This window comes from Salvelinus fontinalis, chromosome 1 (genome assembly GCF_029448725.1).
Source record: "Salvelinus fontinalis isolate EN_2023a chromosome 1, ASM2944872v1, whole genome shotgun sequence".
Lineage (NCBI taxonomy): Eukaryota > Metazoa > Chordata > Actinopteri > Salmoniformes > Salmonidae > Salvelinus > Salvelinus fontinalis.
Window position 1 is genome coordinate 11,755,161 of NC_074665.1, and position 27,096 is coordinate 11,782,256.

At 42.4% G+C, this 27,096-nt stretch overlaps 1 protein-coding gene across 1 annotated transcript in view; it reads right to left on the reverse strand.

The window, feature by feature from the left end:
• LOC129815725 (growth arrest-specific protein 7-like) overlaps positions 1-27,096 on the reverse strand; it is a 144,495-nt gene that overhangs the window by 21,165 nt on the left and 96,234 nt on the right. Inside the window, exons 9-10 of the mRNA XM_055869834.1 lie at positions 22,422-22,500; positions 437-565 (exon numbers count right to left, since the gene is read on the reverse strand). Coding sequence (XP_055725809.1) covers positions 437-565; positions 22,422-22,500 — 208 coding nt within the window. The remainder of the gene's footprint in view (positions 1-436; positions 566-22,421; positions 22,501-27,096) is intronic.

A 27,096-nucleotide genomic window follows, 5' to 3' on the forward strand; every position in this document is an offset into this window, starting at 1 on the left:
ATGGGGACATACTTCAGGGTATTGCAGTAGGCTATTACTTTCTATTAGCCACTTGTGTGAAATGTGTGATGAATGTCTAGATGACTAACCGTAACCCTAGATGACTGATGGTGAGGAGATGACAGTAGAAGCTGAAGCGATCGGTCCAATCATTATTTATAGAACAAGGACGTGATAGTGTGTGTGTGGGTGTGTGTTGACAGGAAACGGTCCTATACTTAGGGGGCAGTTGTGGAATTTTAATCACGTCTGAGAAGATTCCTGAAATTCTACAGCTGCCAAGTGCAAGGACAGTTAATATTACGTTGAGTTCTGTATGTTTTTTTTTTGAGTGTGTGTTTGTGCCTCTGTGTGCATGTCTCTGTGTGTGTGTTTTTGTATGTGTGCGTTTTTGTGTGTGTGTGTTTGTTGCGTCTCACTGCGTCAGGATGCGTACCTTCTCCACGGCTGAGTGTCGTCCAACCAGCTGTTTCCGTAGTTCTGAGATGTGATGATTGAACCTCTTCATGTCCTTCTTAAAGTTATCTCTGAACGTCAACAGAGGCTTCTCCACCTCACTCTGGAGCTGAAAGAGTTAAATCACAGAAGTTTAAAGGCAGACCTGTTTGGAAGGCCTATGCTTGAAGTTTTTTCCTGGTCAAGTCACATGGTTAGCAAAAACAGCTGGCCTTTCCTATAAATAGATAATAAATAATGATATATTTTGATGACATTTGTTTTGTTTTTGTGTTGTTATTTATGCCTGTATCTCACACAGCAAATGGGTCAGTGTTCCCTACAATGTAAAACCCAATGTGTTGTCATTACTCAAAACTGTCATTACTACTGCACTTAATAAACTGGCCACTTAGTGTATCTTAAGTACACCCATCTAGTACTGGGTCGAACGATCCTTTGCCTCCAGAACAGCCTGAACTCCTCGGGGCATTGAAACGTTGCTCAGTTGGTATCAAGGGACCTAACGTGTGCCAGGAAAACATTGCCCACACTAGTACACCACTGCCACCAGCCTGTACCGTTGACACCAGGCAGGATAGGGCCGTGGACTTGGCCCCATCCACTCCTCAGTTGTCCAGTGTTGGTGATCGTGTTGCCACTGGAGCCACTTCTTCTTGTTTTTAGCTGATAGGAGTGGAACCCAGTCGTCTGCTGCAGTAGCCCATCCGTGACAAGGACTGATGAGTTGTGTGTTCTGAGATGCCGTTCTGCACACCACTGCTGTGCTGCGCCGTTATCTGCCTGTTTGTGGCCCGCCTGTGAGCTTGTACGACTCTTGCCATTCTCCTTCGACCTCTCATCAACGAGCTGTTTTCAACCACAGGACCGCAGCTGACTGGATGTTGTTTGTTTGTAGCACCATTCTCGGTAAACCCTAGACACTGTGGTGCGCTATAAGCCCAGGAGGCCATTTCTGAGGTACTGGAACCGGTGCGCCTGGTGTTACGTTCCCCAGTTTCTGTGTTGTATTTCTTATGCATTCAACTGCCGGGCATACTGCATCTGAGATTCACAGTGTGCTCGGCCCGGACACAGGAGGTTTCACCTCTTTAACCGATGCTTGTGTAAATCAGGCTCGCAGACACATCCCACACACAAACTACATGAGAGAGGTCAGGAGGTCAGCTAGAGAGATTTAATATCTAATTCTATGTGTCGAGAGGTCAATGCCTCGCGGTCCTCTGAACAATTTCTCAATCATGTTGTTTTAGCAATGTTTATGTATCAGTGTTTATGTATCAGTGTATATGTGTTACGTTCCCCAGTTTCTGTGTTGTATTTGAGTGTGTGTGTTTCAGGAGATGGCTTCCTGGAAGCCTCCCCAACCAGCTGATTGGTCGACTCAATGGCTAATGGATGATTAGAGAGCTGACCCCGCCCCCTCGTCAAGATGCAGCTGTATCCAATTAGACTCCTGAAGCTATATAAATGCCAGTGTTCTGTTCAGGAGGAGAGAAATGATTAGAGAGAGAGAAGATTGAATATTTTGGAGAGATTAGAGAGAGAGAGATGATAGGCAGGCTGAGATCCTTGCTGGAGAATTAGATTATGATATAGTGTTGGTTGTTTAACAGAAAGTGTGGTATGTAATGTGTTAGTTGTTGTTGGTAGCAGATTTGATATGTTCTGTGTTTGTTGCTTTGTCAAAAGTTCTTTAGTGGCCTGAGTTAGTTTACTCAGTTTTGTTGTAAAGTGTTTGTGAAATTGTTAATCATTATTCTGTTTCATTTGTTCCCAGGGGGGAAGGAGAAGGCACTTTGGGAGTGCTTAGGCAAGAGGCCCGCGGGCATACATATACCCGTAGTATATTCACTGTCTAGGCACACTAGGTAAGACCTGGGCGGACCACCCCCTGTATTTTGGTTAGGGAACCAGGTGGTGCTAAGATAGGTAAGTAGTGGGTAGGCAGGTTAGATAGGAGACGGGGAGCTTTGATATTTACTTTCTTTCCTTTGGTTCCGTCCAGCCCCTTTTCCCCATATTACCGTGTAGGAAATAAATCCTAGTAACGGTAAATTCTGCCTTTGTTGTTCTTTCTCGCACCTACGGTCCATACCTCTTTCGCTTCACGGAGAGTTGAGTTGCAGCAGGGAGTTGCGTTCCCTCTTTATAGAGGCGTGCGTAACACCTGGCACTGACGATCGTACCACGCTCAAAGTTGCTTAGGTCACTCGTTTTGTCCATTCTAACATTCAATGGAACAGTAACTGAATGCCTCGATGCCTGTCTGCCTGCTTTATATAGCAAGCCACGTGACTCACTGTCTGTAGGAGTGGTTGGTGTACCTAATAAACTGAGTACAGTTACTTAAAGTGATTTTTGTCGTCACAATTCAAACCAATAGTGTCACTGTGATCATGTAGGAGGTCCACATTTGAGTTACATCAGCTTGATGTTTTTGTATTTGTTAGTGACAAAGAAATGGTTGTTAAATTCATTCAATTTCAGTCCTGTGGCCTTCATCAGGTTGAGTTCAACCAAGTTCTTCAGGCCACTTTGTTAAGATAAAACTAGACCCTCAAAATAAGGCCTTTTGATATATGTAATATATTGTCATATAGAGTTAGGCACACTGGGAAATATGCAAAGTAGGCGTTGTGTTAAAACAACACCCCAAAGGGAGTTACCGTAAAACTACAGGTATAATTTCCTTACACTGAGAATTCAAAAATATTTTAGAAATATGTAACTTTCACACATTAACAAGTCCAATACAGCAAATGAAAGATAAACATCTTGTTAATCTACCCATCGTGTCCAATTTTTAAAATGTTTTACAGCGTAAACACAACATATATTTATGTTAGATCACTACCAAATCCCAAAAACACACAGCCATTTTTCCCAGCCAAAGATAGTCACACAAGCAGAAATAGAGATAAAATTAATCACTAACCTTTGATAATCTTCATCAGATGACACTCATAGGACATCATGTTACACAATACATTTATGTTTTGTTCGATAATGTGCATATTTATATCCACAAATCTCGGTTTACATTGGCGCCATGTTCAGAAATGCCTCCAAAATATCCGGAGTAATTACAGAGAGCCACGTCAAATAACAGAAATACTCATAAACTTTGATGAAAGATACTTAAAGATACACTGATTCTTAATGCAACCGCTGTGTCAGATTTTTTTTTAACTTCTTATGGCTGCAAGGGGCAGCACTGAGTAACCTGAAAATAGGTGGCCATTTCAAACGGCCTCCTACTCAATTCTTGCTCGTTTTAATTATTTCTCTAAGTGAACCAGAACTCTTTCTGCAGCCCATATCCTATCCAGAAGTGAGATTTCCAAATGCGAGGTCTCTTTTCAAGAGCTTGTCTATAAAAGGGCATGTCACTTGGGACCATAGAAACACGTCATACGCCGTCCCCTGGGTGTCATGCGGAAGTGAGAGCAGAAAGGACTTGAATATCTCGTTCAGGGATTGAACATTGAATGTCACTTGGAGTGAGAGGACCGCCATAATTTTTTTTCTCCAAGACGCGAAGTTGGACTTTGTATTGCCTCCTGGAAAACTGTCGTTATACGTGAATATAACCTCCGGCTTCGATTTGACTTGATACATGTCACAATATCATCCTAAAGTATGTTTTTTCAATATAGTTTAATTATATTATTTACATTTATTCGGGACTTTAGACATGATGCTTTGGAAGAATTCTTTCATGAAGGAGAGGTTAGCGCCGCACGGCCAGTGTGCTTGCTAATTCAAGAGGGAAATAGTTCTTTCTGGATCCAAAAAAAGACGGTACTGGACAATGGACCCCTTTACAACATTCTGATGGAAGATCAACAAAGATAAGGACCCAATTTGGGATGCTATTTAATATATCTGTCGAGCTGTGCTATCGCTACCGATTACTTGGAATCAATGTTGTTGTGTGTTAGCCATTGCAGTAAGCTAATATAACGATATATTGTGTTTTCGCTGTAAAACACTTAAAAAATCGGAAATATTGTCTGTATTCACAAGATCTTTGTCTTTCATTTTGCTATACACCATATATTTTTCTGAAATGTTTTATGATGAGTAATTAGGTTGTTGACGTTGGTGTCTGTATTTACTCTGGCTACTCCCGTGCGATTTCTGACTGTAGCTATGATGGTAGCAGTAATGTAAAACAGATTTATAGCTAAAATATGCACATTTTTTGAACAAAACATAGATTTATTGTGTAACATGTTATAGGACTGTCATCTGAGGTAGTTATTTAGGTTGGTTCTAGGTTAGTTAGGTTGGCTTGTGCATGCTACTTGCATCTTACTTGTGCTGTGAAAAATGTCTGTCCTCTTTTTTATTTGGTGGTGAGCTAACATAAATATATGTGGTGTTTTCTCTGTAAAACATTTAAAAAATCGGACATGTTGGCTGGATTGACAAGATGTTTATCTTTCAAATGCTGTATTGGACTTGTTAATGTGTGAAAGTTAAATATTTAGAAAAAATAGATTTTGAATTTCGCGCCCTACAATTGAGCTGGATGTTGTCATAAGTGTACCGACGTCGGGACAGCCCGCCTAACAGGTTTTTTTAACTTTAGGAAAAAACATACCATGCAATAATCTGAGACGGCGCTCAGATAGAAACAACATTTCTCCGCCATGTTGGAGTCAACAGAAATACGAAATTACATCATAAATATTCCCTTACCTTTGATGATCTTTCATCAGAATGCAGTGCCAGGAATCCTAGTTCCACAATAAATCGTTGTTTTGTTCGATAATGTCCATTACTTATGTCGAATTAGCAACTTTTGCTAGCATGTGTAGTTCACATGTCCAAACGCTGGCGCCGGTCCAGGCGAACTCGGACGAAAACTTCAAAAAGTTATATTGCAAGTCGAATAAACTGGCCAAACTTAGTAGAGAATCAATCTTCAGGATGTTGTTATCATATATATCCAATAACGTTCCAACCGGAGCATTTCTTCATTCCACGTTCTACTGACTGTTGACATCTAGTGGAAGGCGTAGGAAGTGCAAACAGATCCATATATTACAGAATTGAATAGGCGAAGACTTTCACATCGACCCTTCTCAGAATTCTCACTTTCTGTTTGGAAGTTTGCCTGCCATATGAGTTCTGTTATACTCACAGACATAATTCAAACAGTTTTAGAGACTTCAGAGTGTTTTCTATCCAATAGTAATAATATGCATATATTATCATCTGGGACAGAGTAGGAGGGTAGACATCAATAATGTGAGCCCTTTGGGTCCTGCCATAGACTTAGATTAGAAGTGCCCTTCTAAAAGGCTCAAGGTCATTGGCCACAGATAAAATGACGTCAAATCACTCTGATTGGACTGTACATATCAACATCAGACTTTCAAAATCTTAGCTAGCAGTCATCATCATGAATCAAGTCAACATTCTACTGGAAAATCCTTTTTAATCCTTGTCATATGAAGAGAAATAATAAAGAGAAATTATAGATAAAACGTATCGGTGCTAATCAGCCATAAACATTACACAATAAGTTGGAAGTCCGTACACATCTTGAGCAACCGCGGCATTCAAACGAGGCTGCGATGAAAACTAATGGGACTGTAGCGACAGTGTTGGCATCAACATCCGGGGTGTAAAGTGCAACAGAACATTGTACTGTCTACACTCGGTTTGTTGTTTATATTAAAACATTTTCATGAAATCGATTTTAATCCGAACTAAAGTTTTGTTGCTAAGGATTCCACGATGCGGTTAGCCTTTACGGCTGGGACAGCAAGTTTGTGTTCTCTTTTTTGTGTGGATTCTGCGAGTGCTAGCTGGCTGTTCTACAGACACCTGTCGTCGTCATGGAAAAGACTCATTGTTATCTTTTCGTAAAACAACTGGTTGCAGTAAAGAGCCAATCTGGATACTAAGGAGATCCTGAGGGAAATCGACGAGTACCAATAGCTTTATGCTATGGAGGAACAACATTCTCCATCATGGAAAGATCTTTCCTGTCAGGTTTTGGCCAGGACTGTTCAGGTTTTGGTCACTAGATGTCCCCATTGCACCTTTTTTGTACCTTTTGTTTTTCCTTGCTCTAATTATTGTTTGCACCTGTGTGTCGTTCCCTTGTTAGTATTTAAACCCTGTGTGTTCCTCAGTTCCTTGCTCAGTGTTTGTATGTTAGCACCCAGTCCCAGCCCAAGCCTTGTTCTGAACATATGATTCTCTTATTGGATTTTCCAGAGGTTCTCTGGTTTAGTTCTTGTGAGTAGTCTTTTGAGGTTTGTTTTTCCCTGCTGTTTTTACCACTTTGTGGAGTTTCTTTGTATTTTGGAGGATATCCATTTTGTGCTTCTTGACTTTATGTTTGGACATTGTGGATTTAGATTCTTTGCCTGAAGATTTTGTTCTTTAATTAAACCACCATCTCTAGTACTGCTGTGTCTGCCTCATCTTCTGGGTTCTGACGATTATTAGTGACTGTTTCTCGCACCGGGTCCTGACAGAAACACTGAGCCATTATTATGAACCCAGAGGCAGCCAGTACCCAGGATTTTTGTTCCATCCTGTCCCACCACGAGGGGACTGTCCAACGCCACGAAGCTGCTCTGGTTCAGCAAGAGGCCTTAATGGCTAGACATTCTCAACTTCTGTCAGAGATCTGCTTTATGGAAGTCAGCATTTCTGATTGACTTTCCCCGGCAACCGCTTCTGCTCCAGTTCATCAGATTCAAGTACCCCTGGCAGTTAACTCCCTGGCTGAACCTCGTCTGCCGCCTCCCCAACGGTTCTCAGGTGATCCGAGTGTTTGTAAGGGGTTTTTCACCCAATGTTCTCTCTCCTTTGAGCTACAACCATCGTCGTTTCCCACCAACGGGTCCAAGATAGCATATATCATCACCCTGCTGTCGGAAAAAGCCCTAGCCTGGGCTACTGCTGTGTGGGATTCCCAAAGTCCCTGCTGTGCCAGCTACTCTACCTTTGCTGAAGAATTCAAGCGAGTGTTTCAAGGTCCTACCAACGGCCCTGACTCAGCCAAACAGCTCCTGACTCTCCGCCAAGGTCGGCGCAGCGTGACGGACTATGCCATCCAGTTCCGCACTGTGGCAGCAGCAAGTGGCTGGAACAACGAGGCGCTCACAGTGTGTTTTTTGAAGGGTCTTTCTGACACCATCCAAGATGAACTGGCCACTCGGGAACCACCGGACAACCTCGAGTCCCTTATCAAGTTGGCTTCGCGCATAGACCAGCGTCTGAGAGAGAGAGAACTCAACCGTAGACCTCTCACCCTAGCTCCTATCGGTTCCATCTCCGAGTCTCCACCTTTATCCTCACTGGCTCCACCAGAACCCATGCAGGTTGGACGCATCTCCCAGGCTGAGAGAGACCGCCGGATGAGGGAGCGATGCTGTCTATATTGCGGCAAACCGGGCCATTTCCGCTCCACGTGTCCCGGGCTCCAGGGAAACGCACTCTCCCGTGCAGGCCTGGGAGGACTGTAACGGGAAACATAACCTCCTCCCATCCATCCAACTCCCGCCTGCTCATTCCAGTTACCCTTTCCTGGGACGACCACGAGTTTCCTCTTCAAGCCTTGGTAGACTCTGGAGCCGCAGGTAACTTCATGGATGGGGTCTGGGCGAAGGAGAATGGCGTTCCCTCTGAACCTCTAAGTGACCCCATAAGGGTTACTACGTTGGATAGAAGCCCTTTGGGATCTGGACTTGTCACTCGTGCCACTACCCCCTTGCGACTTTCAGTTTCCCAACACCAGGAAGTGATGAACTTTCATCTGATCTCCTGTTCCGAGTTCCCTCTCGTCCTTGGTTACCCCTGGCTTCACAGCCATAACCCTCACATCGACTGGTCTGTGGGCACTATCAAGCAGTGGGGTCCTACGTGCCAAGCCACTTGTATGTTCCCCGAGTTCCCCTCCCGAGTCTCTAGAATCCATCGACCTGTCCCGAGTTCCCGAGTGTTACCATGACCTCAAACCGGTATTTAGCAAACAGAGGGCCACCAAACTACCACCCCATAGACCTTACGATTGCACCATCGACCTATTTCCGGGGACCTGCCCTCCCAGGGGTCGGATCTTTTCCCTTTCTCCTCCCGAACGAGCTGCTATGGATACCTACATCAAGGATGCTCTGGCAGCAGGCCTCATGCGTCCATCTACCTCGCCGGCGGGAGCAGGGTTTTTCTTTGTGGCCAAGAAAGACGGTGGATTACGACCTTGCATCGACTACCGGGGACTCAATGCCATAACCGTTCGTAACCGCTACCCGCTACCCCTTATGGCCACAGCCTTTGAGCTGCTCCAGGAAGCAGTTGTCTTCACTAAGCTTGACCTGCGGAACGCATACCATCTTGTGCGGATCAAACCTGGGGACGAGTTGAAGACCGCTTTCAACACGCCTACTGGTCACTACGATTACTCGGTGATGCCCTTCGGCCTGACCAACGCCCCGGCTGTGTTCCAAGCGCTCATAAACTATGTGCTTAGGGATATGCTTAACATCTTCGTGTTTGTTTACTTGGATGACATCCTCATCTTTTCGAGCTCCCTTCAAGAACACACTAAGCATGTCAGACAAGTGCTCAAACGCCTCCTAGACAGCCATTTGTACGTTAACCTGTCTAGGATGAGGGTGCCGCTAGCGGCACACCCCCCCCCCACCCCCACTGAAAAGGCAGGGCCGCGAAATTCAAAAAAAAAATATTTTTTAAATATTTAACTTTCACACATTAAAGTCCAATACAGCTAATGAAAGACACAGATCTTGTGAATCCAGCCAACATGTCCGATTTTTAAAATGTTTTACAGGGAAGACACAATATGTAAAGATGTAAATCTATTAGCTAAAAACACATTAGCATAATCCACCATCTTTTCTTTGTCCACCAACAACAGTAGCTATCACTAATTCGGCTAAACTAAGATATTTATAGCCCCTAACCAAGAAAAAAACTCATCAGATGACAGTCTGATAACATATTTATGGTATGGGATAGGTTTTGTTAGAAAAATGTGCATATTTCAGGTAGATGGCATAGGTTACAATTGCACCCACCGTCACAAATGGACTAGAATAACTACATAGAGCAAAGTGTTTACCTACTTACTAATCATCAAACATTTCGTAAAAATACACAGCATACACTAATCGAAAGACACAGATCCTGTGAATACAGACAATATTTCAGATTTTCTAAGTGTCTTACAGCGAAAACACAATAAATCGTTATATTAGCATAGCACATGTGCAAACATTACCCCAGCATTAATTCTAGCCAAAGTGAGCGATAACGTAAACATCGCCAAAATATATTATTTTTTTCACTAACCTTCTCAGAATTCTTCAGATGACACCCCTGTAACATCACATTACAACATGCATATACAGTTTGTTCGAAAATGTGCATATTTAGCCACCAAAATCATGGTTAGACAATGGGGAAAGTAGCCCAGCTGGTGAGAAAATGTCCGTGCGCCATATTAGACAGTGATCTACTCGTATACATAAATACTCATAAACGTGACAAAAAAATATAGGGTGGACAGCGATTGATAGACAATTTAATTCTTAATACAATCGCGGAATTACATTTTTTAAATTATCCTTACTTTTCAATACAGTTTGCGCCAAGCGAAGCTACGTCAAAAAACATGGCGTCCTAAGCCACTAACATTTTTCGACAGAAACACGATTTATCATAATAAAAATGTCCTACTTTGAGCTGTTCTTCCATCAGTATCTTGGGCAAAGGATCCTTTCTTGGGTCTAATCGTCTTTTGGTGGAAAGCTGTCCTCTTGCCATGTGGAAATGCCAACTGCGTTCAGCATGAACTGGAAGCGTGCCCAGCGATTCACAGCGTTTCAGAAATAAATGTCCCAAAATCGCACTAAACGGATATAAATTGCTATAAAACGCTTTAAATTAACTACCTTATGGTGTTTTTAACTCCTATAACGAGTCTTAACATGACCGGAGAAAGATTACTCCCAACACTAATGCTTGGAACAGGTGTGGGTCGGTGTCCTCCACGCGCATGACGCAGCTGCAAAAGACTTACTAGCTACAGGGTTTTTTAATTTATAGTGCCTGTGAACGCGCAATCGACCCCATTCAAATCGTCATCACGTAAAGGCATCCAGGGGAAGACGTAAGCAGTGTCCGTATACTCATAGGAATAACATTGGCTTTAAAACTGACTCCAGAACAGTGGCCAAAATTTCTGAAATCTGACTCCATGTCAGGGAAATTGCTGTAGAATGGGTTCTGTTCCACTTAGAGACAAAATTTCAACTCCTATAGAAACTATAGACTGTTTTCTATCCAATAATAATATGCATATTGTACGATCAAGAATTTTGTAGGAAGCCGTTTCAAAAATTACACGATTAGCATAAATAGTGACAACAGCGCCCCCAGCCTCAACAGGTTAAGCCGGAAAAGTGTGAATTCCATTCCTCTCGAGTACAATTCCTGGGATTTATAGTGGAACCCGGTCGAGTCCAGATGGACCCTAAGAAGGTAGGGGCGGTAGCGGATTGGCCCACCCCCAAGTCCGTTAAGGAAGTTCAGCGTTTCCTGGGCTTCACCAACTTTTACCGCAAGTTCATCAAGAACTTCAGCTCGGTGGCAGCCCCTCTCTCAGCTGTAACCAAGGGTGGCAACACAAGGTTTCTTTGGGGAAGAGAAGCTGAGACGGCCTTCCAAGGACTCAAGCAGCGCATCCTCTCTGCTCCCATCCTGACACTACCAACGGCGGATGAACCTTTTGTGGTGGAGGTAGACGCATCAGAGGTTGGTGTTGGAGCTGTCCTGTCTCAGAGGGGTGAAGACAAGAAGCTTCATCCTTGCGCCTTCTTCTATCACCGGCTTACCCCGGCCGAGAGGATTTACGATGTGGGGGATCGTGAACTCCTAGCGGTTAAGATGGCATTGAAGGAATGGAGACACTGGCTCGAGGGGGCTTCTCAACCGTTTCAAGTGCTTACGGACCACAAAAATCTGGAGTATATCCAGCAGGCGAAGCGGTTGAACCCCAGGCAAGCTCGATGGTCTCTTTTCTTCAGCCGATTTCAGTTTATCCTCACCTATAGACCCGGGTCGAAGAATCTCAAACCGGACGCCTTGTCACGAATCTACTCTCCTGCCATTCGAGAAGATTCTGACATGACTGTCCTTCCTGCCGCTAAGATCGTGGCTCCGATCTCGTGGCAAGTGGAGGATACCGTGAAACAAGCTCAAGCCATCGAACCGGGCCCTGGAGGAGGTCCTGCCAATCGGTTGTTTGTTCCCAAGGCAGCAAGGTCCCAAGTCCTTCTGTGGGGGCACTCCTCTCGCCTCACCTGTCACCCGGGCGTAGGTCGCACCTTGGAGTTCATCCAGCGTAAGTTCTGGTGGCCCACCATAAAAGAAGACGTTGCCACTTTCGTCAAGGCCTGTTCCGTGTGCTGCCAGGGCAAATCTTCTCACCTCCGCCCTCAAGGACTCCTTCACCCTTTATCTATTCCCCACCGACCCTGGTCCCATATCTCGTTGGACTTTATTACTGGACTGGCCTTCCTCCGTCCCATGGTAATACTACGATCCTAGTCATCATCGACAGGTTTTCTAAGGCGGCCAGGTTTGTTCCCTTGACCAAATTACCTTCTGCCAAGGAAACAGCTGAGTTGGTGATTAACCATGTGTTCCGAGTCTTTGGCATTCCGCAAGATATGGTTTCCGACAGAGGTCCCCAGTTCGCCTCAAGGTTTTGGAAGGCCTTCTGACAACTCATAGGGGCCACGGCCAGTTTATCTTCAGGGTACCATCCAGAGTCCAACGGCCAAACTGAGAGGATGAATCAGGAGCTGGAAACCACCCTCAGATGTATGGTTTCCAACAACCCGTCCACATGTTCATCCTTCATTGTTTGGGCGGAGTACGCGCACAACACCTTGTGCTCCTCCTCCACTGGTATATCCCCGCATGAGTGTCAGTTTGGCTATGCTCCTCTATTGTTCCCGGACCAGGAGGCAGAAGTCAGAGTGCCTTCAGCCTCGAGGTTCATCAGACGCTGTCGGCTTACGTGAAAGAAGGCACGTCTTAATCTTCTGCGTTCCTCACAGCAGTACCAACGACAAGCCAACAGACGTCGCCGTCCCGGTCCTACCCTGTACCCCTGCCAGAGAGTATGGCTCTCAACAAAGAACTTACCGCTACGGGTGGAGTCTCGCAAGCTGTCCCAGAGATTCATCGGTCCCTTTAAGATTGCCAGGAGAGTCAATCCCGTTACTTTTCGCCTGCACTTACCCAGATCCCTTAAGATCAATCCAACATTTCACATTTCTTTATTAAAACCTGTTGTTTTTTCTCCCCTTATCCCGGCAGGCAGACCTCCCCCTCCGCCCCGTGTCATCGGTGGCCAGTCGGCTTATACCGTCCACCGGATACTGGATTCCCGCCGGGTGCAGTGGTCCTGGCAGTATCTGGTGGACTGGGAAGGCTACGGTGCCGAGGAGCGCTCCTGGGTTCCTGCCAAGGACATACTGGACCCTGACCTCATTCGTCAGTTCAGGACCCTCCACCCTGAGAAGGCTGGTAAGAACGTCAGGAGCCGTTCCTAGGAGGGGGATTCTGTCAGGTTTTGGCCAGGACTGTTCAGGTTTTGGTCACTAGATGTCCCCATTGCACCTTTTTTGTACCTTTTGTTTTTCCTTGCTCTAATTATTGTTTGCACCTGTGTGTCGTTCCCTTGTTAGTATTTAAACCCTGTGTGTTCCTCGTTCCTTGCTCAGTGTTTGTTTGTTAGCACCCAGCCCCAGCCCAAGCCTTGTTCTGAACATATGATTCTCTTATTGGATTTTCCAGAGGTTCTCTGGTTTAGTTCTTGTGTATTTTTGAGTAGTCTTTTGAGGTTTGTTTTTCCCTGCTGTTTTTACCACTTTGTGGAGTTTCTTTGTATTTTGGAGGATATCCATTTTGTGCTTCTTGACTTTATGTTTGGACATTGTGGATTTAGATTCTTTGCCTGAAGATTTTGTTCTTTAATTAAACCACCATCTCTAGTACTGCTGTGTCTGCCTCATCTTCTGGGTTCTGACGATTATTAGTGACTGTTTCTCGCACCGGGTCCTGACACTTTCCATTTTTTCTGGGATTCCTGAGGACGCATCCAATAATCCAGAGGGCGCGATCAGAGAATTCATGCAATCCACCTTGAAACTTCCTATAGAGACTGTTAAAGTTAATTATGATGCAACTATGATGGTGATACGATATGGATTACAATTATCATCATGAATATTAAGGCTATACGCACTACATGTTACACACATAGACACTCAACCATGTAAATTGGCAGAGTTATTATTTATTTGGACATCACACATGATAGTCTTACTCTTATACAGACATAATACACACTCTCACTACATCACATCCAATATCCTACACATCAACCTACTCAGATTTGCTACACACATAATATCTTGTCTCAATTTTATAGCATGTGCGGCATTGGCTCACAGGCAAACAGGAAAGGGAATAAAACAAATATTGCTAGAACCTATTTCTTGAATTCTAAATATCAGAAAGTTCTAGTTTTGACCTTCATAATACCTCTGATGGCAGTAACTTTATAAGCACTAATTATGGTCAATTTAGACTGAGAATAGTATCTAGTTATGGTAAGGGGTGAAATAAGTATAGCCATTTATAATTGTAACGGATTAGCAGATTATAAAAAAAGAAGATCAGTCTTTACATGGCTAAAAGAAAAGGAATATACCATATACTGTTTACAGGAAATTCACTCTACATCCTTAGATGAAGTTGTGTAGAAAAAGGAATGGGGTGGTGAAATACTTTTCTGTCATGGACAAAGGAACTCAAAGGGTGTGATGATATTAATTAACAAAAATGTCAATCTGTGTCACGTTCCTGACCTGTTTTCCATTGTTTTTGTATGTGTTTAGTTGGTAAGGGCGTGAGTTGGGGTGGGCATTCTATGTTATGTGTTTCTATGTTGGGTTTAATGTGTTGCCTGATATGGTTCTCAATTAGAGGCAGATGTTTGACGTTTCCTCTGATTGAGAACCATATTAAGGTAGGCTGTTCTCACTGTTTGTTTGTGGGTGATTGTCTTCCGTGTCTGTGTATGTCGCACCACACGGTACTGTTTCGTTTTCGTTCGTGTATGTTGTCTGTTCCTGTTCGTGCGTTCTTCGTGTTTATGTAAGTTCACATGTTCAGGTCTGTCTACATCGTTTTGTTGTTTTGTAATTTTCAAAGTGTTTTTCAACTTCGTCTTAATCTTTAAATAAATCATTATGGATTCAACCTACGCTGCATTTTGGTCCGACCCTTACTCCTCCTCCTCGTCTGAGGAGGAGGCATTAGACGATCGTTACAATCTGAATGTGCTAATAGTCAGGAATGATTCGCAAGGAAGGTGGATCCTTTTGAATATGAAAGTGGACGAAAAAGAGATTTGTCTCATTAATCTATATGCTCCAAATCAGGATGACGCACACTTCTTTGAAAAAATGTATACCAATTTATTGAACTGACAGGCAACAAATGATCTAATCATTATGGTAGGAGACTATAACACAGTGTTAAGTACATCAATGGACCGTAAAGGTAATCACTCTACAAACTATCATCACCGAGCCCTTAAGGAAATCACAAATATTATGGACACATTAGAAATAGTGGATATGTGGAGACAAAAAAAAAACAACCTAGTGAGATATACACTGAGGGAAAAAAGTATTTGATCCCCTGCTGATTTTGTACGATTGCCCACTGACAAAGAAATGATCAGTCTGTAATTTTAATGGTAGGTTTTTTTGAACAGTGAGAGACAGAATATCAACCAAAAAATCCAGAAAAACGGATGTAAAAAATGTTATAAATTGATCTGCATTTTAATGAGGGAAATAAGTATTTGACCCCTCTGCAAAACATGACTTAGTACTTGGTGGCAAAACCCTTGTTGGCAATCACAGAGGTCAGACGTTTCTTGTAGTTGGCCACCAGGTTTGCACACATCTCAGGAGAGATTTTGTCCCACTCCTCTTTGCAGATCTTCTTCAAGTCATTAAGGTTTCGACGCTGACGTTTGGCAACTGGAACCTTCAGCTCCCTCCACAGATTTTCTATGGGATTAAGGTCTGGAGACTGGCTAGGCCACTCCAGGACCTTAATGTGCTTCTTCTTGAGCCACTCCTTTGTTGCCTTGGCCGTGTGTTTTGGGTCATTGTCATGCTGGAATACCCATCCACGACCCATTTTCAATACCCTGTCTGAGGGAAGGAGGTTTTCACCCAAGATTTGACGGACATGGCCCCGTCCATCGTCCCTTTGATGCGGTGAAGTTGTCCTGTCCCCTTAGCAGAAAAACACCCCCAAAGCATAATGTTTCCACCTCCATGTTTGACGGTGGGGATGGTTTCTTGGGGTCATAGGCAGCATTCCTCCTCCTCCAAACACGGCAAGTTGAGTTGATGCCAAAGAACTCAATTTTGGTCTCAATCTGACCACAACACGTTCACCCAGTTGTCCTCTGAATCGTTCAGATGTTCATTGGCAAACCTCAGACGGGCATGTATATGTGTTTTCTTGAAAAGGGGGACCTTGCGGGCGCTGCAGGATTTCAGTCCTTCACGGCGTAGTGTGTTACCAATTGTTTTCTTGGTGATTATGGTCCCAGCTGCCTTGAGATCATTGACAAGATCCTCCTGTGTAGTTCTGGGCTGATTCCTCACCGTTCTCATGATCATTGCAACTCCACGAGGTGAGATCTTGCATGGAGCCCCAGGCCGAGGGAGATTGACAGTTCTTTTGTGTTTTTTCCATTTGCAAATAATCGCACCAACTGTTGTCACCTTCTCACCAAGCTGCTTGGCGATGGTCTTGTAGCCCATTCCAGCCTTGTGTAGATCTACAATCTTGTCCCTGACATCCTTGGAAAGCTCTTTGGTCTTGGCCATGGTGGAGAGTTTGGAATCTGATTGATTGATTGCTTCTGTGGACAGGTGTCTTTTATACAGGTAAGAAACTGAGATTAGGAGCACTCTCTTTAAGAGTGTGCTCCTAATCTCAGCTCGTTACCTGTATGAAAGACACCTGGGAGCCAGAAATCTTTCTGATTGAGAGGGGGTCAAATACTTATTTCCCTCATTAAAATGCAAATCAATTTATAACATTTTTGACATGTGTTTTTCTGGATTTTTTTGTTGTTATTCTGTCTCTCACTGTTCAAATAAACCTACCATTTAAATGATAGACTGATCATTTCTTTGTCAGTGGGCAAATGTACAAAATCAGCAGGGGATCAAATACTTTTTTCCCCTCACTGTACATGGAGGAGACTTAATCAAGCTAGTCGTCTTGACTACTTTCTTGTCTCTTTCTCTCTTGCATCAAAGGTTAAAAAAGTTTTAATAGGAGACAGAATGCGATCAGATCATCATCTAATTGGCATTCACATAACTATAGATTTTCCACGTGGACGGGGATATTGGAAATTTAATAAAAGTTTAATGGAGGACAACTTGTTTTTAACTAAGATAAAATAATTTATAACTGTCACGACTTCCGCCGAAGTCGGTCCCTCTCCTTGTTCGGGCGGCGTTCGGCGGGCGACGTCACCGGCCTTCTAGCCATCGCCAATCCACTTTTCATTTTCCATTTGTTTTGTCTTTGTCTTACACACCTGGTTTCAATCCCCCAATTACCTGTTCATTATTTAACCCTCTGTTCCCCCATGTTTGTTTGTGAGTGATTCTTTCTATGTAGGAAGTCCGTTATTGTGGGCTCTGTTTTTGTATTGCATTTTATTATATGTTGAGTAAAATACGTTTATTTACTCATATCTGCTGTCCTGCGCTTCACTCCTATACACCAGCTACACATAGACCTCCTGAAAATAACTGCATTTTTCCAGTATAATATAGGTTCAGCAAATCCCCTTATTGTTTGGAATACCTTTAAATGTACCTTCAGGGGTCATTCAATTCAATATTCATCAATAATAAAAAAGCAGTTTCTGGCAAAAGAAACAAGACTAACAAGGGAAATCCATGAACTAATAGTACAGGTAGATAGCAATAAAAACGATACTACAGAGATACAAAATAAGTTACAGGAAAAACTAAAAGAACTTGAGGAACTTATTCAAAAACGATCTAATGTAATCTATTACAAAAATAAAGCAAACTGGATGGAATATGGAGAAAAAAAATTCTTCCTGAATTTCCAATACAGGAACGCTAACAAAAAATGTGCAGAAACTCGTTACTGAAGACGGAGTCATCTATGATTCTCCGAATTATATGTTAAAAGAGGAAGTTAATTATTTTAGGCATATGTTCTCTTTTCCGTCTCATCCTTTCCCACTGAATGAAGATTATGGTAAGGAATTCTTTCCAAGTAATATAAAAAATGGAAAATTAACAAATGACCAGAAAAAGATCAGTGCGAAGGCCAAATTACAGAGGAATAACTTTTTGAGGCTATAATATCCTTTTAGTCTGGAAAAACCCCAGGGCTTGATGGCCTACCGGTAGAGGTATATCAAGTATTTTTTGATATAATAAAAGCTCCATTGTTAGATTGTTTTAACTACTCCTATAGAAATGGTAGTCTGTCAGGTACTCAGCAGGAAGGTCTGATTTCTCTATTATTAAAACAAGGCCCAGATGGCAAATATAAAGACGCAGTCTATCTAAAACACTGGAGGCCCCTTACACTTCAATGTTGTGATGCAAAATGCTTAGCACTCAGAATTAAAAGGGTTTTACCAGGTATTGTTCATCCTGATCAGACAGGTTTTTTACATTGACGATACATTGGAGACAATATACGACAACTACTAGAAATAATAGAACATCATGAAACATATTGTAACGGCGGTCCTCCTCCTCTTCAACCGAAAAGGAGGAGTAGTGATGGAACCAAGGCGCAGCGGGTTGTGAACACATAATTTATTAAAGAAAACACGAACTTGACTAATAAACTAAGAAAACAACAAACGGTGTAGACAGACCTGGACGACGAACTCACATAAACACGAAGAACGCACGAACAGGGAAAATAGCCTACACATAAAAATGACGATAAACAAAACAAACCGAACAGTCCCGTATGGTGCGACAAACACAGACACAGGAGACAACCACCCACAACGAACACTGTGAAACAACCTACCTAAATATGACTCTTAATTAGAGGAACGCCAAACACCTGCCTCTAATTAAGAGCCATACCAGGCAACCCATAAACCAACATAGAAACAGAAAACATAGAATGCCCACCCAAACTCACGTCCTGACCAACTAACACATACAACAAACTAACAGAAATAGGTCAGGAACGTGACACATATAAGAAGCGAGGAATGGTATTTATAGCAAATTTTGAAAAGGCATTTGATAAAGTAAGACTGGATTTTATTTACAAATGCCTGGATTTTTTTAATTCCGGTAATTCTCCTATAAAATGGGTAAAAGAAATGTATAGCAACCCCAGGTGTAAAATAGTAAATAACGGCTACTTCTCAGAGAGTTTTGAATTGTCAAGAGGAATTAAACAAGGGTGTCCGCTGTCACCATATCTATCCATTATGGCCATCGAAAGCTATTAAAATCAGATCCAATAACCACATTAGAGGATTAGAAATCCAAGGCTTACAAAACAAAGGTGTCCATGTATGCCGATGACTCAAGTTATATATTAAGTCCGCCAGCTAGATCCCTGCAATGTCTCATTGAAGATCTAGATAACTTTTCTGAACTCTCTGGACTAAAACCTAATTATGATAAGTGTACAATGTTACGTATTGGATCCTTAAAAAAGGTTGTTGGTGCATTGGGGGGTTCTTCGGTGTGGGGGTTCATTTTGTTGGTTGTTGGTGCATTGGGGGGTTCTTGGGGGAATGGAATGAATTGTATTTTTTATTTTTATTCCTGGGGGGCTGTGGGAGGGGTCTCGAATGGTTGAGGGACAGCTATTGGGGAACTGTGGGGGGATCTTGGAGGGTTCGGTTTCACGTTTTTGCACTGGTGGTAGATTGATCAACATGCCCTTGAGCAGGGCATTGACCCTGGTTGCTTCTGTGTGTTGCTCTGAATGGGAATCTGTTGGATGACTGGTATGATGTCGTTGTTGAGTGGCTTCACTGCAAGTATACTGTATGATTCAAATATTCAATAAATACATCTAATAATTTTTTTTTAAAGGTGGAAATCGCAAATTCAACAATGAGTTGTTTGGAAGGAATTGGTGACAGTTGCTAACCACAAGCATTGGAACTGGGAAGTCGGGAATAAACGCGCTCAGACAGGGAAAATACGTTTTGAACGGTCATCCAACTCAGAATTGTAATTCTTTCTCTTTCTTTGATGACAAAATTTTCCAAAGTAGGACCGCCGCGCACAACATTGTGAGTCCAAAAATGTCTTATATGCTGCTGCATAAATTATATAATATGCCAGGGAGATATGGTCAGCCATATCAGCTATGTTTTTAAAAAAGGCAGTAAACGAGGCTGAATGAATAATTTCGCTGCCAGACAAGGCTCTGCTGATAGCCAGGCAGTGATAAGGATTCACTCCATGGTTCTGAAAAGAAAGCTCTGCTGTTGGGACAGCTTTATGTAGGCCCTAACAGTTTGTGGGTACCACTTGTCGCCATTATAGTGCAATTAATGTATTGTTTAGTGTTGTGTTGTGTAGTGGCTTTGCTGGCATGTATCTAACATTTTTTTGCCCCACCAAGATTTACATGCTAAAATCACCACTGATCATAAGGTTTTTCTTTGAGGGCCTAGTTATACCCTAACACAATGGTGAAACTCCTGGTTTATAGTGATGTTACGTTTGATACTGGCGCTCCAAGGTATGCGCCGAACCCGCCAAGCAGCTACCTTCGAAGCAGTGTGCCGATGTGTGTATCCCTTCATCAGAAGCATCAATGACATCCGAAGCGTCGTTTGCTCACGTGCTTGTTGCAAAACGCCCAGATCCCAATGAGTTCGCTGTGGTTATGGTGCTTTCTTCGATGAAGCTGCTTTCAAACACCGACCTCTAATGGATACCGCAGATACCGTGGATAGATTTAGTTTGGGTTTTGTAATTACACCTGACCGGTAGCTTAGCAGGTAAAGTAGGAAACTTTGGAACATGAGGGTGTGAGGTTGAATCCTGCTGAAGGTGCACTATTTTGAAAATAGTTTTATGTGAATCCACACTATATGCACTGTTGTTCAAATCATTTATTTGATTTAGTATAGTATAAACGTCTGTCTTAAGCATCCTAAATAATGCCAAAATAGTTAACTTGAAGGTAAAAGGGAAAGCATGACGTAAGATGCGAACGTGATATTCCAATTGATTGTACGGTGCTAAAGCCAACGACTTATCGCTGTGCCATTAAGATTTGATTAAGAAGACACATTTCAGTTGAATACATTCAGTTGGACAACTGACTAGGTATCCCCCCTTTCCCTTTCCCTACATCAGTAGAGGGGAAAAAAGTATATCTGATAATTACACATTGCTATCTATTACTGACCAGCAGATGTCCCTAATGTATGTTGTGAACGAATAAAGAAACTCAGAGTAATGAACCAATTTTCAAGACAACTGATTGGAAAGCCTCAATGCTTCAGGAAGCTTAGTTTCCCCATCACTACTGGTTTACAGGCCACGTCAGGCCTGCAAATCACATTATGCTGGTTTGCAATGTGATGTTTAATTCCTATTGGAATCCAACCGGAGTTAGGATATCCAACAAGTGGAATTGTTGATCACCTGCAACATGCATTCAGAATGAGTGTCAGGGCAGGGAAGACTGAATACTGAGACAACTTCAATCATCTCAACTGGAACAACCATCTCAGTAATGGGTGCAATAGATCCAATTACTAACAGATTGGATTAGTTTATTAAGAAATCTGAATGTTATTTATCTTTGTTTAGCATCAAATGTATCAACCAATCAACGTGCATGCAAAAACACAGATACTGTATTACTATAAAAGCACGTGGGAAAAGTACCCAATTGTCATACTTGAATAAAAGAAAAGATAGAAATAATAGAAAATGACTCAAGTAAAAGTGAATGTCTCCCAGTAAAATACTACTTGAGTAAAAGTCTAAAAGCATTTGGTTTTAAATATATGTAAGTATCAAAAGTAAATGTAATTGCTAAAATGTACTTAAGTACTGAAAATAAAATACAAAGTATAAATCATTTCAAATTCCCTATATTAAACAACATTTTATTTTTAGTTTTTATTTACGGATAACCAGGGGCCCACTCCAACACAGACAACATTTACAAACAAAGCATGTGTGTTTAGTGAGTCTGCCAGATCAGAGGCAGTAGAGATGACCAGGGATCTTCGTTTGATACGTGAGTGAATTGGACCATTTTCCTGGCATGCTAGCCATTCAAAATGTAACAAATACTTTTGAGTGTCAGGGAAGATGTATGGAGTAAAAAGTACATAAGTGTCTTTAGGAATGTAAAATTAAGTACAGATACCCCCAGAAACGACTTAATAAGTAGTACTTTCAAGTATTTTTACTTAAGTGCTTTACACCACTGAATAAAATAAACAATTCGGGAAAATCTCCCTGCAATAGAGCATGCCGGGAAATATTATATTTGTGGTTCTTTGTAGAACTCTCCCTGGCTTCCAAAGAATCATAAAAAAAACCTTCTTAAAACGATTCTTAGAATGTTAAAGGTTCTAGGTAGAACCCTTTGCCTTACAAACTGATCAAAACAGTTATTGGTAGAACCCTATCCCTCTGCAAATAACCCTTTTGGAAGCATTTTTTCTAAGAGTGTACACAACAGATTAAATGGAATATAATTGCCTTCTGAAGTGTAAAGTGTTTTCCTTTGAATAAAGAATAAAGTCCAGTGTGTTACATTTGAGTAAAGTGTAACATAATGTGTTCTACCTTAGAGGAGAACTTGAGGTGAACCTCGGCCTCGTCAGCCAGACTCTTCTTTAGCTGAGCCCAGGCTTCCCCAAGAGTACTGAGGAGAGAGATAAGAAACGACACTATCACTATATGACACCACAGAGTACTGAGGACAGAGACAACACACCACGTTAGACCACAAAGACAACACACCACGTTAGATCAGAGACAACACACCATGTTAGATCAGAGAGACAACACACCATGTTAGATCAGAGAGACAACACAACATGTTAGACCAGAGAGACAACACACCACGTTAGACCCGAGAGACAACACACCACGTTAGACCCGAGAGACAACACACCACGTTAGACCACAGAGACAACACACCATGTTAGATCAGAGACAACACACCACGTTAGACCAGAGAGACAACACACCACGTTAGACCCGAGAGACAACACACCATGTTAGACCAGAGAGACAACACACTATGGTAGACCAGAGAGACAACACACCATGTTAGGATGGATCCTGCCAAACAGAGAGAAAGAGATGAGGTTCTGCTTTACAGATTTATTGACATATAAAGGCAATGTTCCCACTTTAGCGAAGATTGCATTTGCGGTAAACGTTGCATATGTCGGCTCAATGGGAAATGACCTTTACATTTCTATGGCGGAATCTGTAACGCTTCAGCTTTACAGACTGAATATAGCCTTAAAAGTTCATAGACAGTTTATAACCCAGAAGGCAGCCCATCTCACAGCTGTGCCTGGTCCTCGGCAAGTTCACCGGCTGGTTAGGAGGATGTAAACACTGAGGATATGAGATAAAGCCGAACCGTCTAACGGTTTCCCATTACTTTAGAACATTCTGCAAGTCAACTGTTTTCATAGCCAAGTTCTGTGACATAATGCAGTGTTGGAAAATGATATCTTTAATTAACTTTTACAAATGAATGTTGTGACAACTTATATACAGTCAATCATATCTACAGAATATAATGACTAAGGTGATTGGACACCAACATTAACAAGGATCATAGCAGAAGGAAAAAAATACATTGTTAAAAACTCTATACCCTAGCAGAAATTAAAAGCAAATTGGAAGCCATGGTACATCAGTGAATGAGACGCCAGGCCTTGAGTACTAGGTAACCTCTTCTCCTCTACTCTACTTCTCCTCTACTGCAAAACGAAAGTTTAGCTTTAAAAACATTTTGTGTCACAGCGCCTCTCCTCTTTCTAAATATCTAATTTAACTGTATATAAGAATATAAATATGTACAGTGTCTATGAATAGTGTGTAAATAGTATTTTTGTTGTCTCTTGGTGTTTTTCCTATATACAGTATAACTCTTTTATTGTATTTTTAGTTTAATTTAATGTAATATCTTATGTTGTTCTTGTCTATGTTCTATACTTTGTCATGTATTTGTATGTTTCCTGTGGACCCCAGGAAAAGGAAAGGGGATAACCTCTAACGCCTCACAAACCCGGATCCGGGATCCCCCCCATCAAGAAAGCTGACTAGCATGGCCTAGCCTAAAGCCACAGGGATATCATATAATAAAATGTTCATGAAATCACAAGTCCAAGATAGCAAATGAAAGATACACATCTTGTGAATCCAGCCATCATTTCTGATTTTTAAAATGTTTTACAGGGAAGACACAATATGTATTTCTATTAGCTAACCACGATAGCAAAAGACACAACTTTTTTTTCCCACCATGTTTTTTCCTGCATAGGTAGCTATCACAAATTCCACCAAATAAAGATATAAATAGTCACTAACCAAGAAACAACTTCATCAGATGACAGTCCTATAACAGATTTATTGTATAGCATATGTTTTGTTAGAAAAATTTGCATATTTCAGGTATAAATCATAGTTTTACATTGCAGCCACCATCACAACTCTCACCAAAGCAGCTAGAATAACTACAGAAACCAACATGAAATACCTAAATACTCATCCTAAAACATTTATGAAAAATACACGGTGTACATCAAATTAAAGACAAACATCTTGTGAATCCAGCCAATATTTCTGATTTTTTAAGTGTTTTACAGCGAAAACACAATATAGCATTATATTAGCTTACTACAATAGCCTACCACACAGCCCCATTCATTCAACATAACATTAGCGATAGCGAATAAACCAGCAAAAGATATTCATTTTTTCAGTAACCTTCTCAAACTTCTTCAGATGACAGTCTTATAACATCATATTACACAATACATATAGAGTTTGTTCGAAAATGTGCATATTTAGCGGCACAAATCGTGGTTATACAATGTGTATAGTAGCCAAACTTCAAACAAAATGTCGGGAGAAATCTTGGGAGAGGCACCTAATCTAATCAATAACTAATCATACACTTGACTAAAAAATACAGGTTGGACAGCAAATTAAAGATACATTAGTTCTTAATGCAACGGCTGTGTTAGATTTTTTAAATTAACGTTACTACGACATACAGCGTGCGTTACAGTGAGACCGTGCCGAAATTAATGGCGGAATTATAGTTTAACATTTTTCAACAGAAATACGAATTAACAGCATAAATAGTTCTTACTATTTGATGAGCTTCCATCAGAATCTTGTGCAAGTTGTCCTTTGTCCAGAATCATCGTTGCTCGGTTGTAGATTGTCGTCTTCAACTTAGGAATTAGCAGCAAACATTAGCTATGTGGCCCAGACGTGTCCAACTCTTCATAACGCAGCACAAAGAAAATTCCAAAAATCGCAATATACTGATATAAACTGATATAACTCGGTTTAAAATAACTACATTATGATGTTTTTAACACCTATATCGAATAAAATCAGAGCCGGATATATCTAAGGCCTATAACGAGAGCTTTTCAGAATGCCATCCTGAGGTCTGTCTCGCGTCATGACGAACGTTGAAAAGAGTGCACCCCCCGTTCCAAGAGCCTTTATACGGCCTCAGATCTACCTAGCAACCCCATTCCAATTCTCACTGCTTACTGACATCTAGGGGAAATCGTACGCAGTGCATGTCGACTCATAGGTTACATGCAAATTAATAAACTGACCCTGGAACAGAGTGCCGGTTTCAGATTTCTCACTTCCTGACAGGAAGTTTGCTGCAACTTGAGTTCGGTTTTACTCACAGATATAATTCAAACGGTTTTAGAAACTAGAGAGTGTTTTCTATCCAATAGTAATAATAATATGCATATTGTACGAGCAAGAATTGAGTACGAGGCAGTTTAATTTGGGAACAAATTTTTACAAAGTGAAAACAGCGCCCCCATATTGACAAGAAGATAAGCTGCTGCATGTGCAGTAGATAATGAGGATCCTAATAAACTAAACTCCTCTGAACACACATCTTAAGTCCTTCATTCCAAACATTAGCAGAATATTTATCCAAGGGCCATGAAGGTAGGCAGCAGCAGGCCCATACGGCCATGAGGCACTACAGGCTGTGGGTATGGAGAGGAGCTGAGGGTCTTTAACCAGTTCACATCAAAGCATCACTCTGAATGGAAAATGTGTGCACATTCCTACAGCATCAGGGTGCTGCTCTCTGCTCGGCCCCCTGCCACTTTGAGAGCTATCGGAGAAGAGAAGATATAACAAGAAGAAATAAAAGATGGATCAGGAAGAGATAGAAGATCAATAAGAAAAAGTAGATCAAGAAGAGATATAAGATCAAGAAGAGATAGAAGATGGATCAATAAGAGATATTCAGGGTAGCAGGCAAGGAAGCAGGCAGGGCAGCAGGCAGGGCAGCAGGCAGGGTAGCAGGCAGGGCAGGAGGCAGGGTAATAGGCGGGGTAGCAGGAAGGGTAGCAGACAGGGCGGTAGGCAGAGCAGGCAGGATAACAGGCAGGGTAGCAGGCAGGGTAGAAAGAAGAGATAGAAGATCAAGAAGCGATAGAAGATCAACAAGAGATAGTAGATCAAAAAGAGATAGAAGATGGATCAAGAAGAGATAGAAGATGGTAGGCAGGGTAGCGGGCAGGATAGCAGGCAGGGCGGTAGGCAGAGCAGGCAGGATGGCAGGCAGGGTAGAAGAAAGGGTAGCAGGCAGGGCAGCAGGCAGGGCAGCAGGTAGGGTAGAAAGCAGGGTAGAAAGCATGGTAGCGGGCAGGGTAGGAGGCAGGATAGAAGGCAGGGTAGAAGGCAGGGCAGTAGGCAGGGTCGCAGGCAGGGCAGAAGGCAGGGTCGCAGGCAGGGCAGAAGGCAGGGCAGTAGGCAGGGTCGCAGGCAGGGCAGAAGGCAGGGTCGCAGGCAGGGTAGAAGGCAGGGTCGCGGGCAGGGCAGAAGGCAGGGTAGTAGGCGGGGTAATAGGCGGGGTAGCAGGAAGGGTAGCAGACAGGGCGGTAGGCAGAGCAGGCAGGATAACAGGCAGGGTAGCAGGCAGGGTAGAAAGAAGAGATATAAGATCTAGAAGCGATAGAAGATCAACAAGAGATAGTAGATCAAAAAGAGATAGAAGATGGATCAAGAAGAGATAGAAGATGGTAGGCAGGGTAGCGGGCAGGATAGCAGGTAGGGTGGTAGGCAGAGCAGGCAGGATGGCAGGCAGGGTAGAAGAAAGGGTAGCAGGCAGGGCAGCAGGCAGGGCAGCAGGTAGGGTAGAAAGCAGGGTAGCAAGCATGGTAGCGGGCAGGGTAGGAGGCAGGGTAGAAGGCAGGGTAGCGGGCAGGGCAGCAGGCAGGGT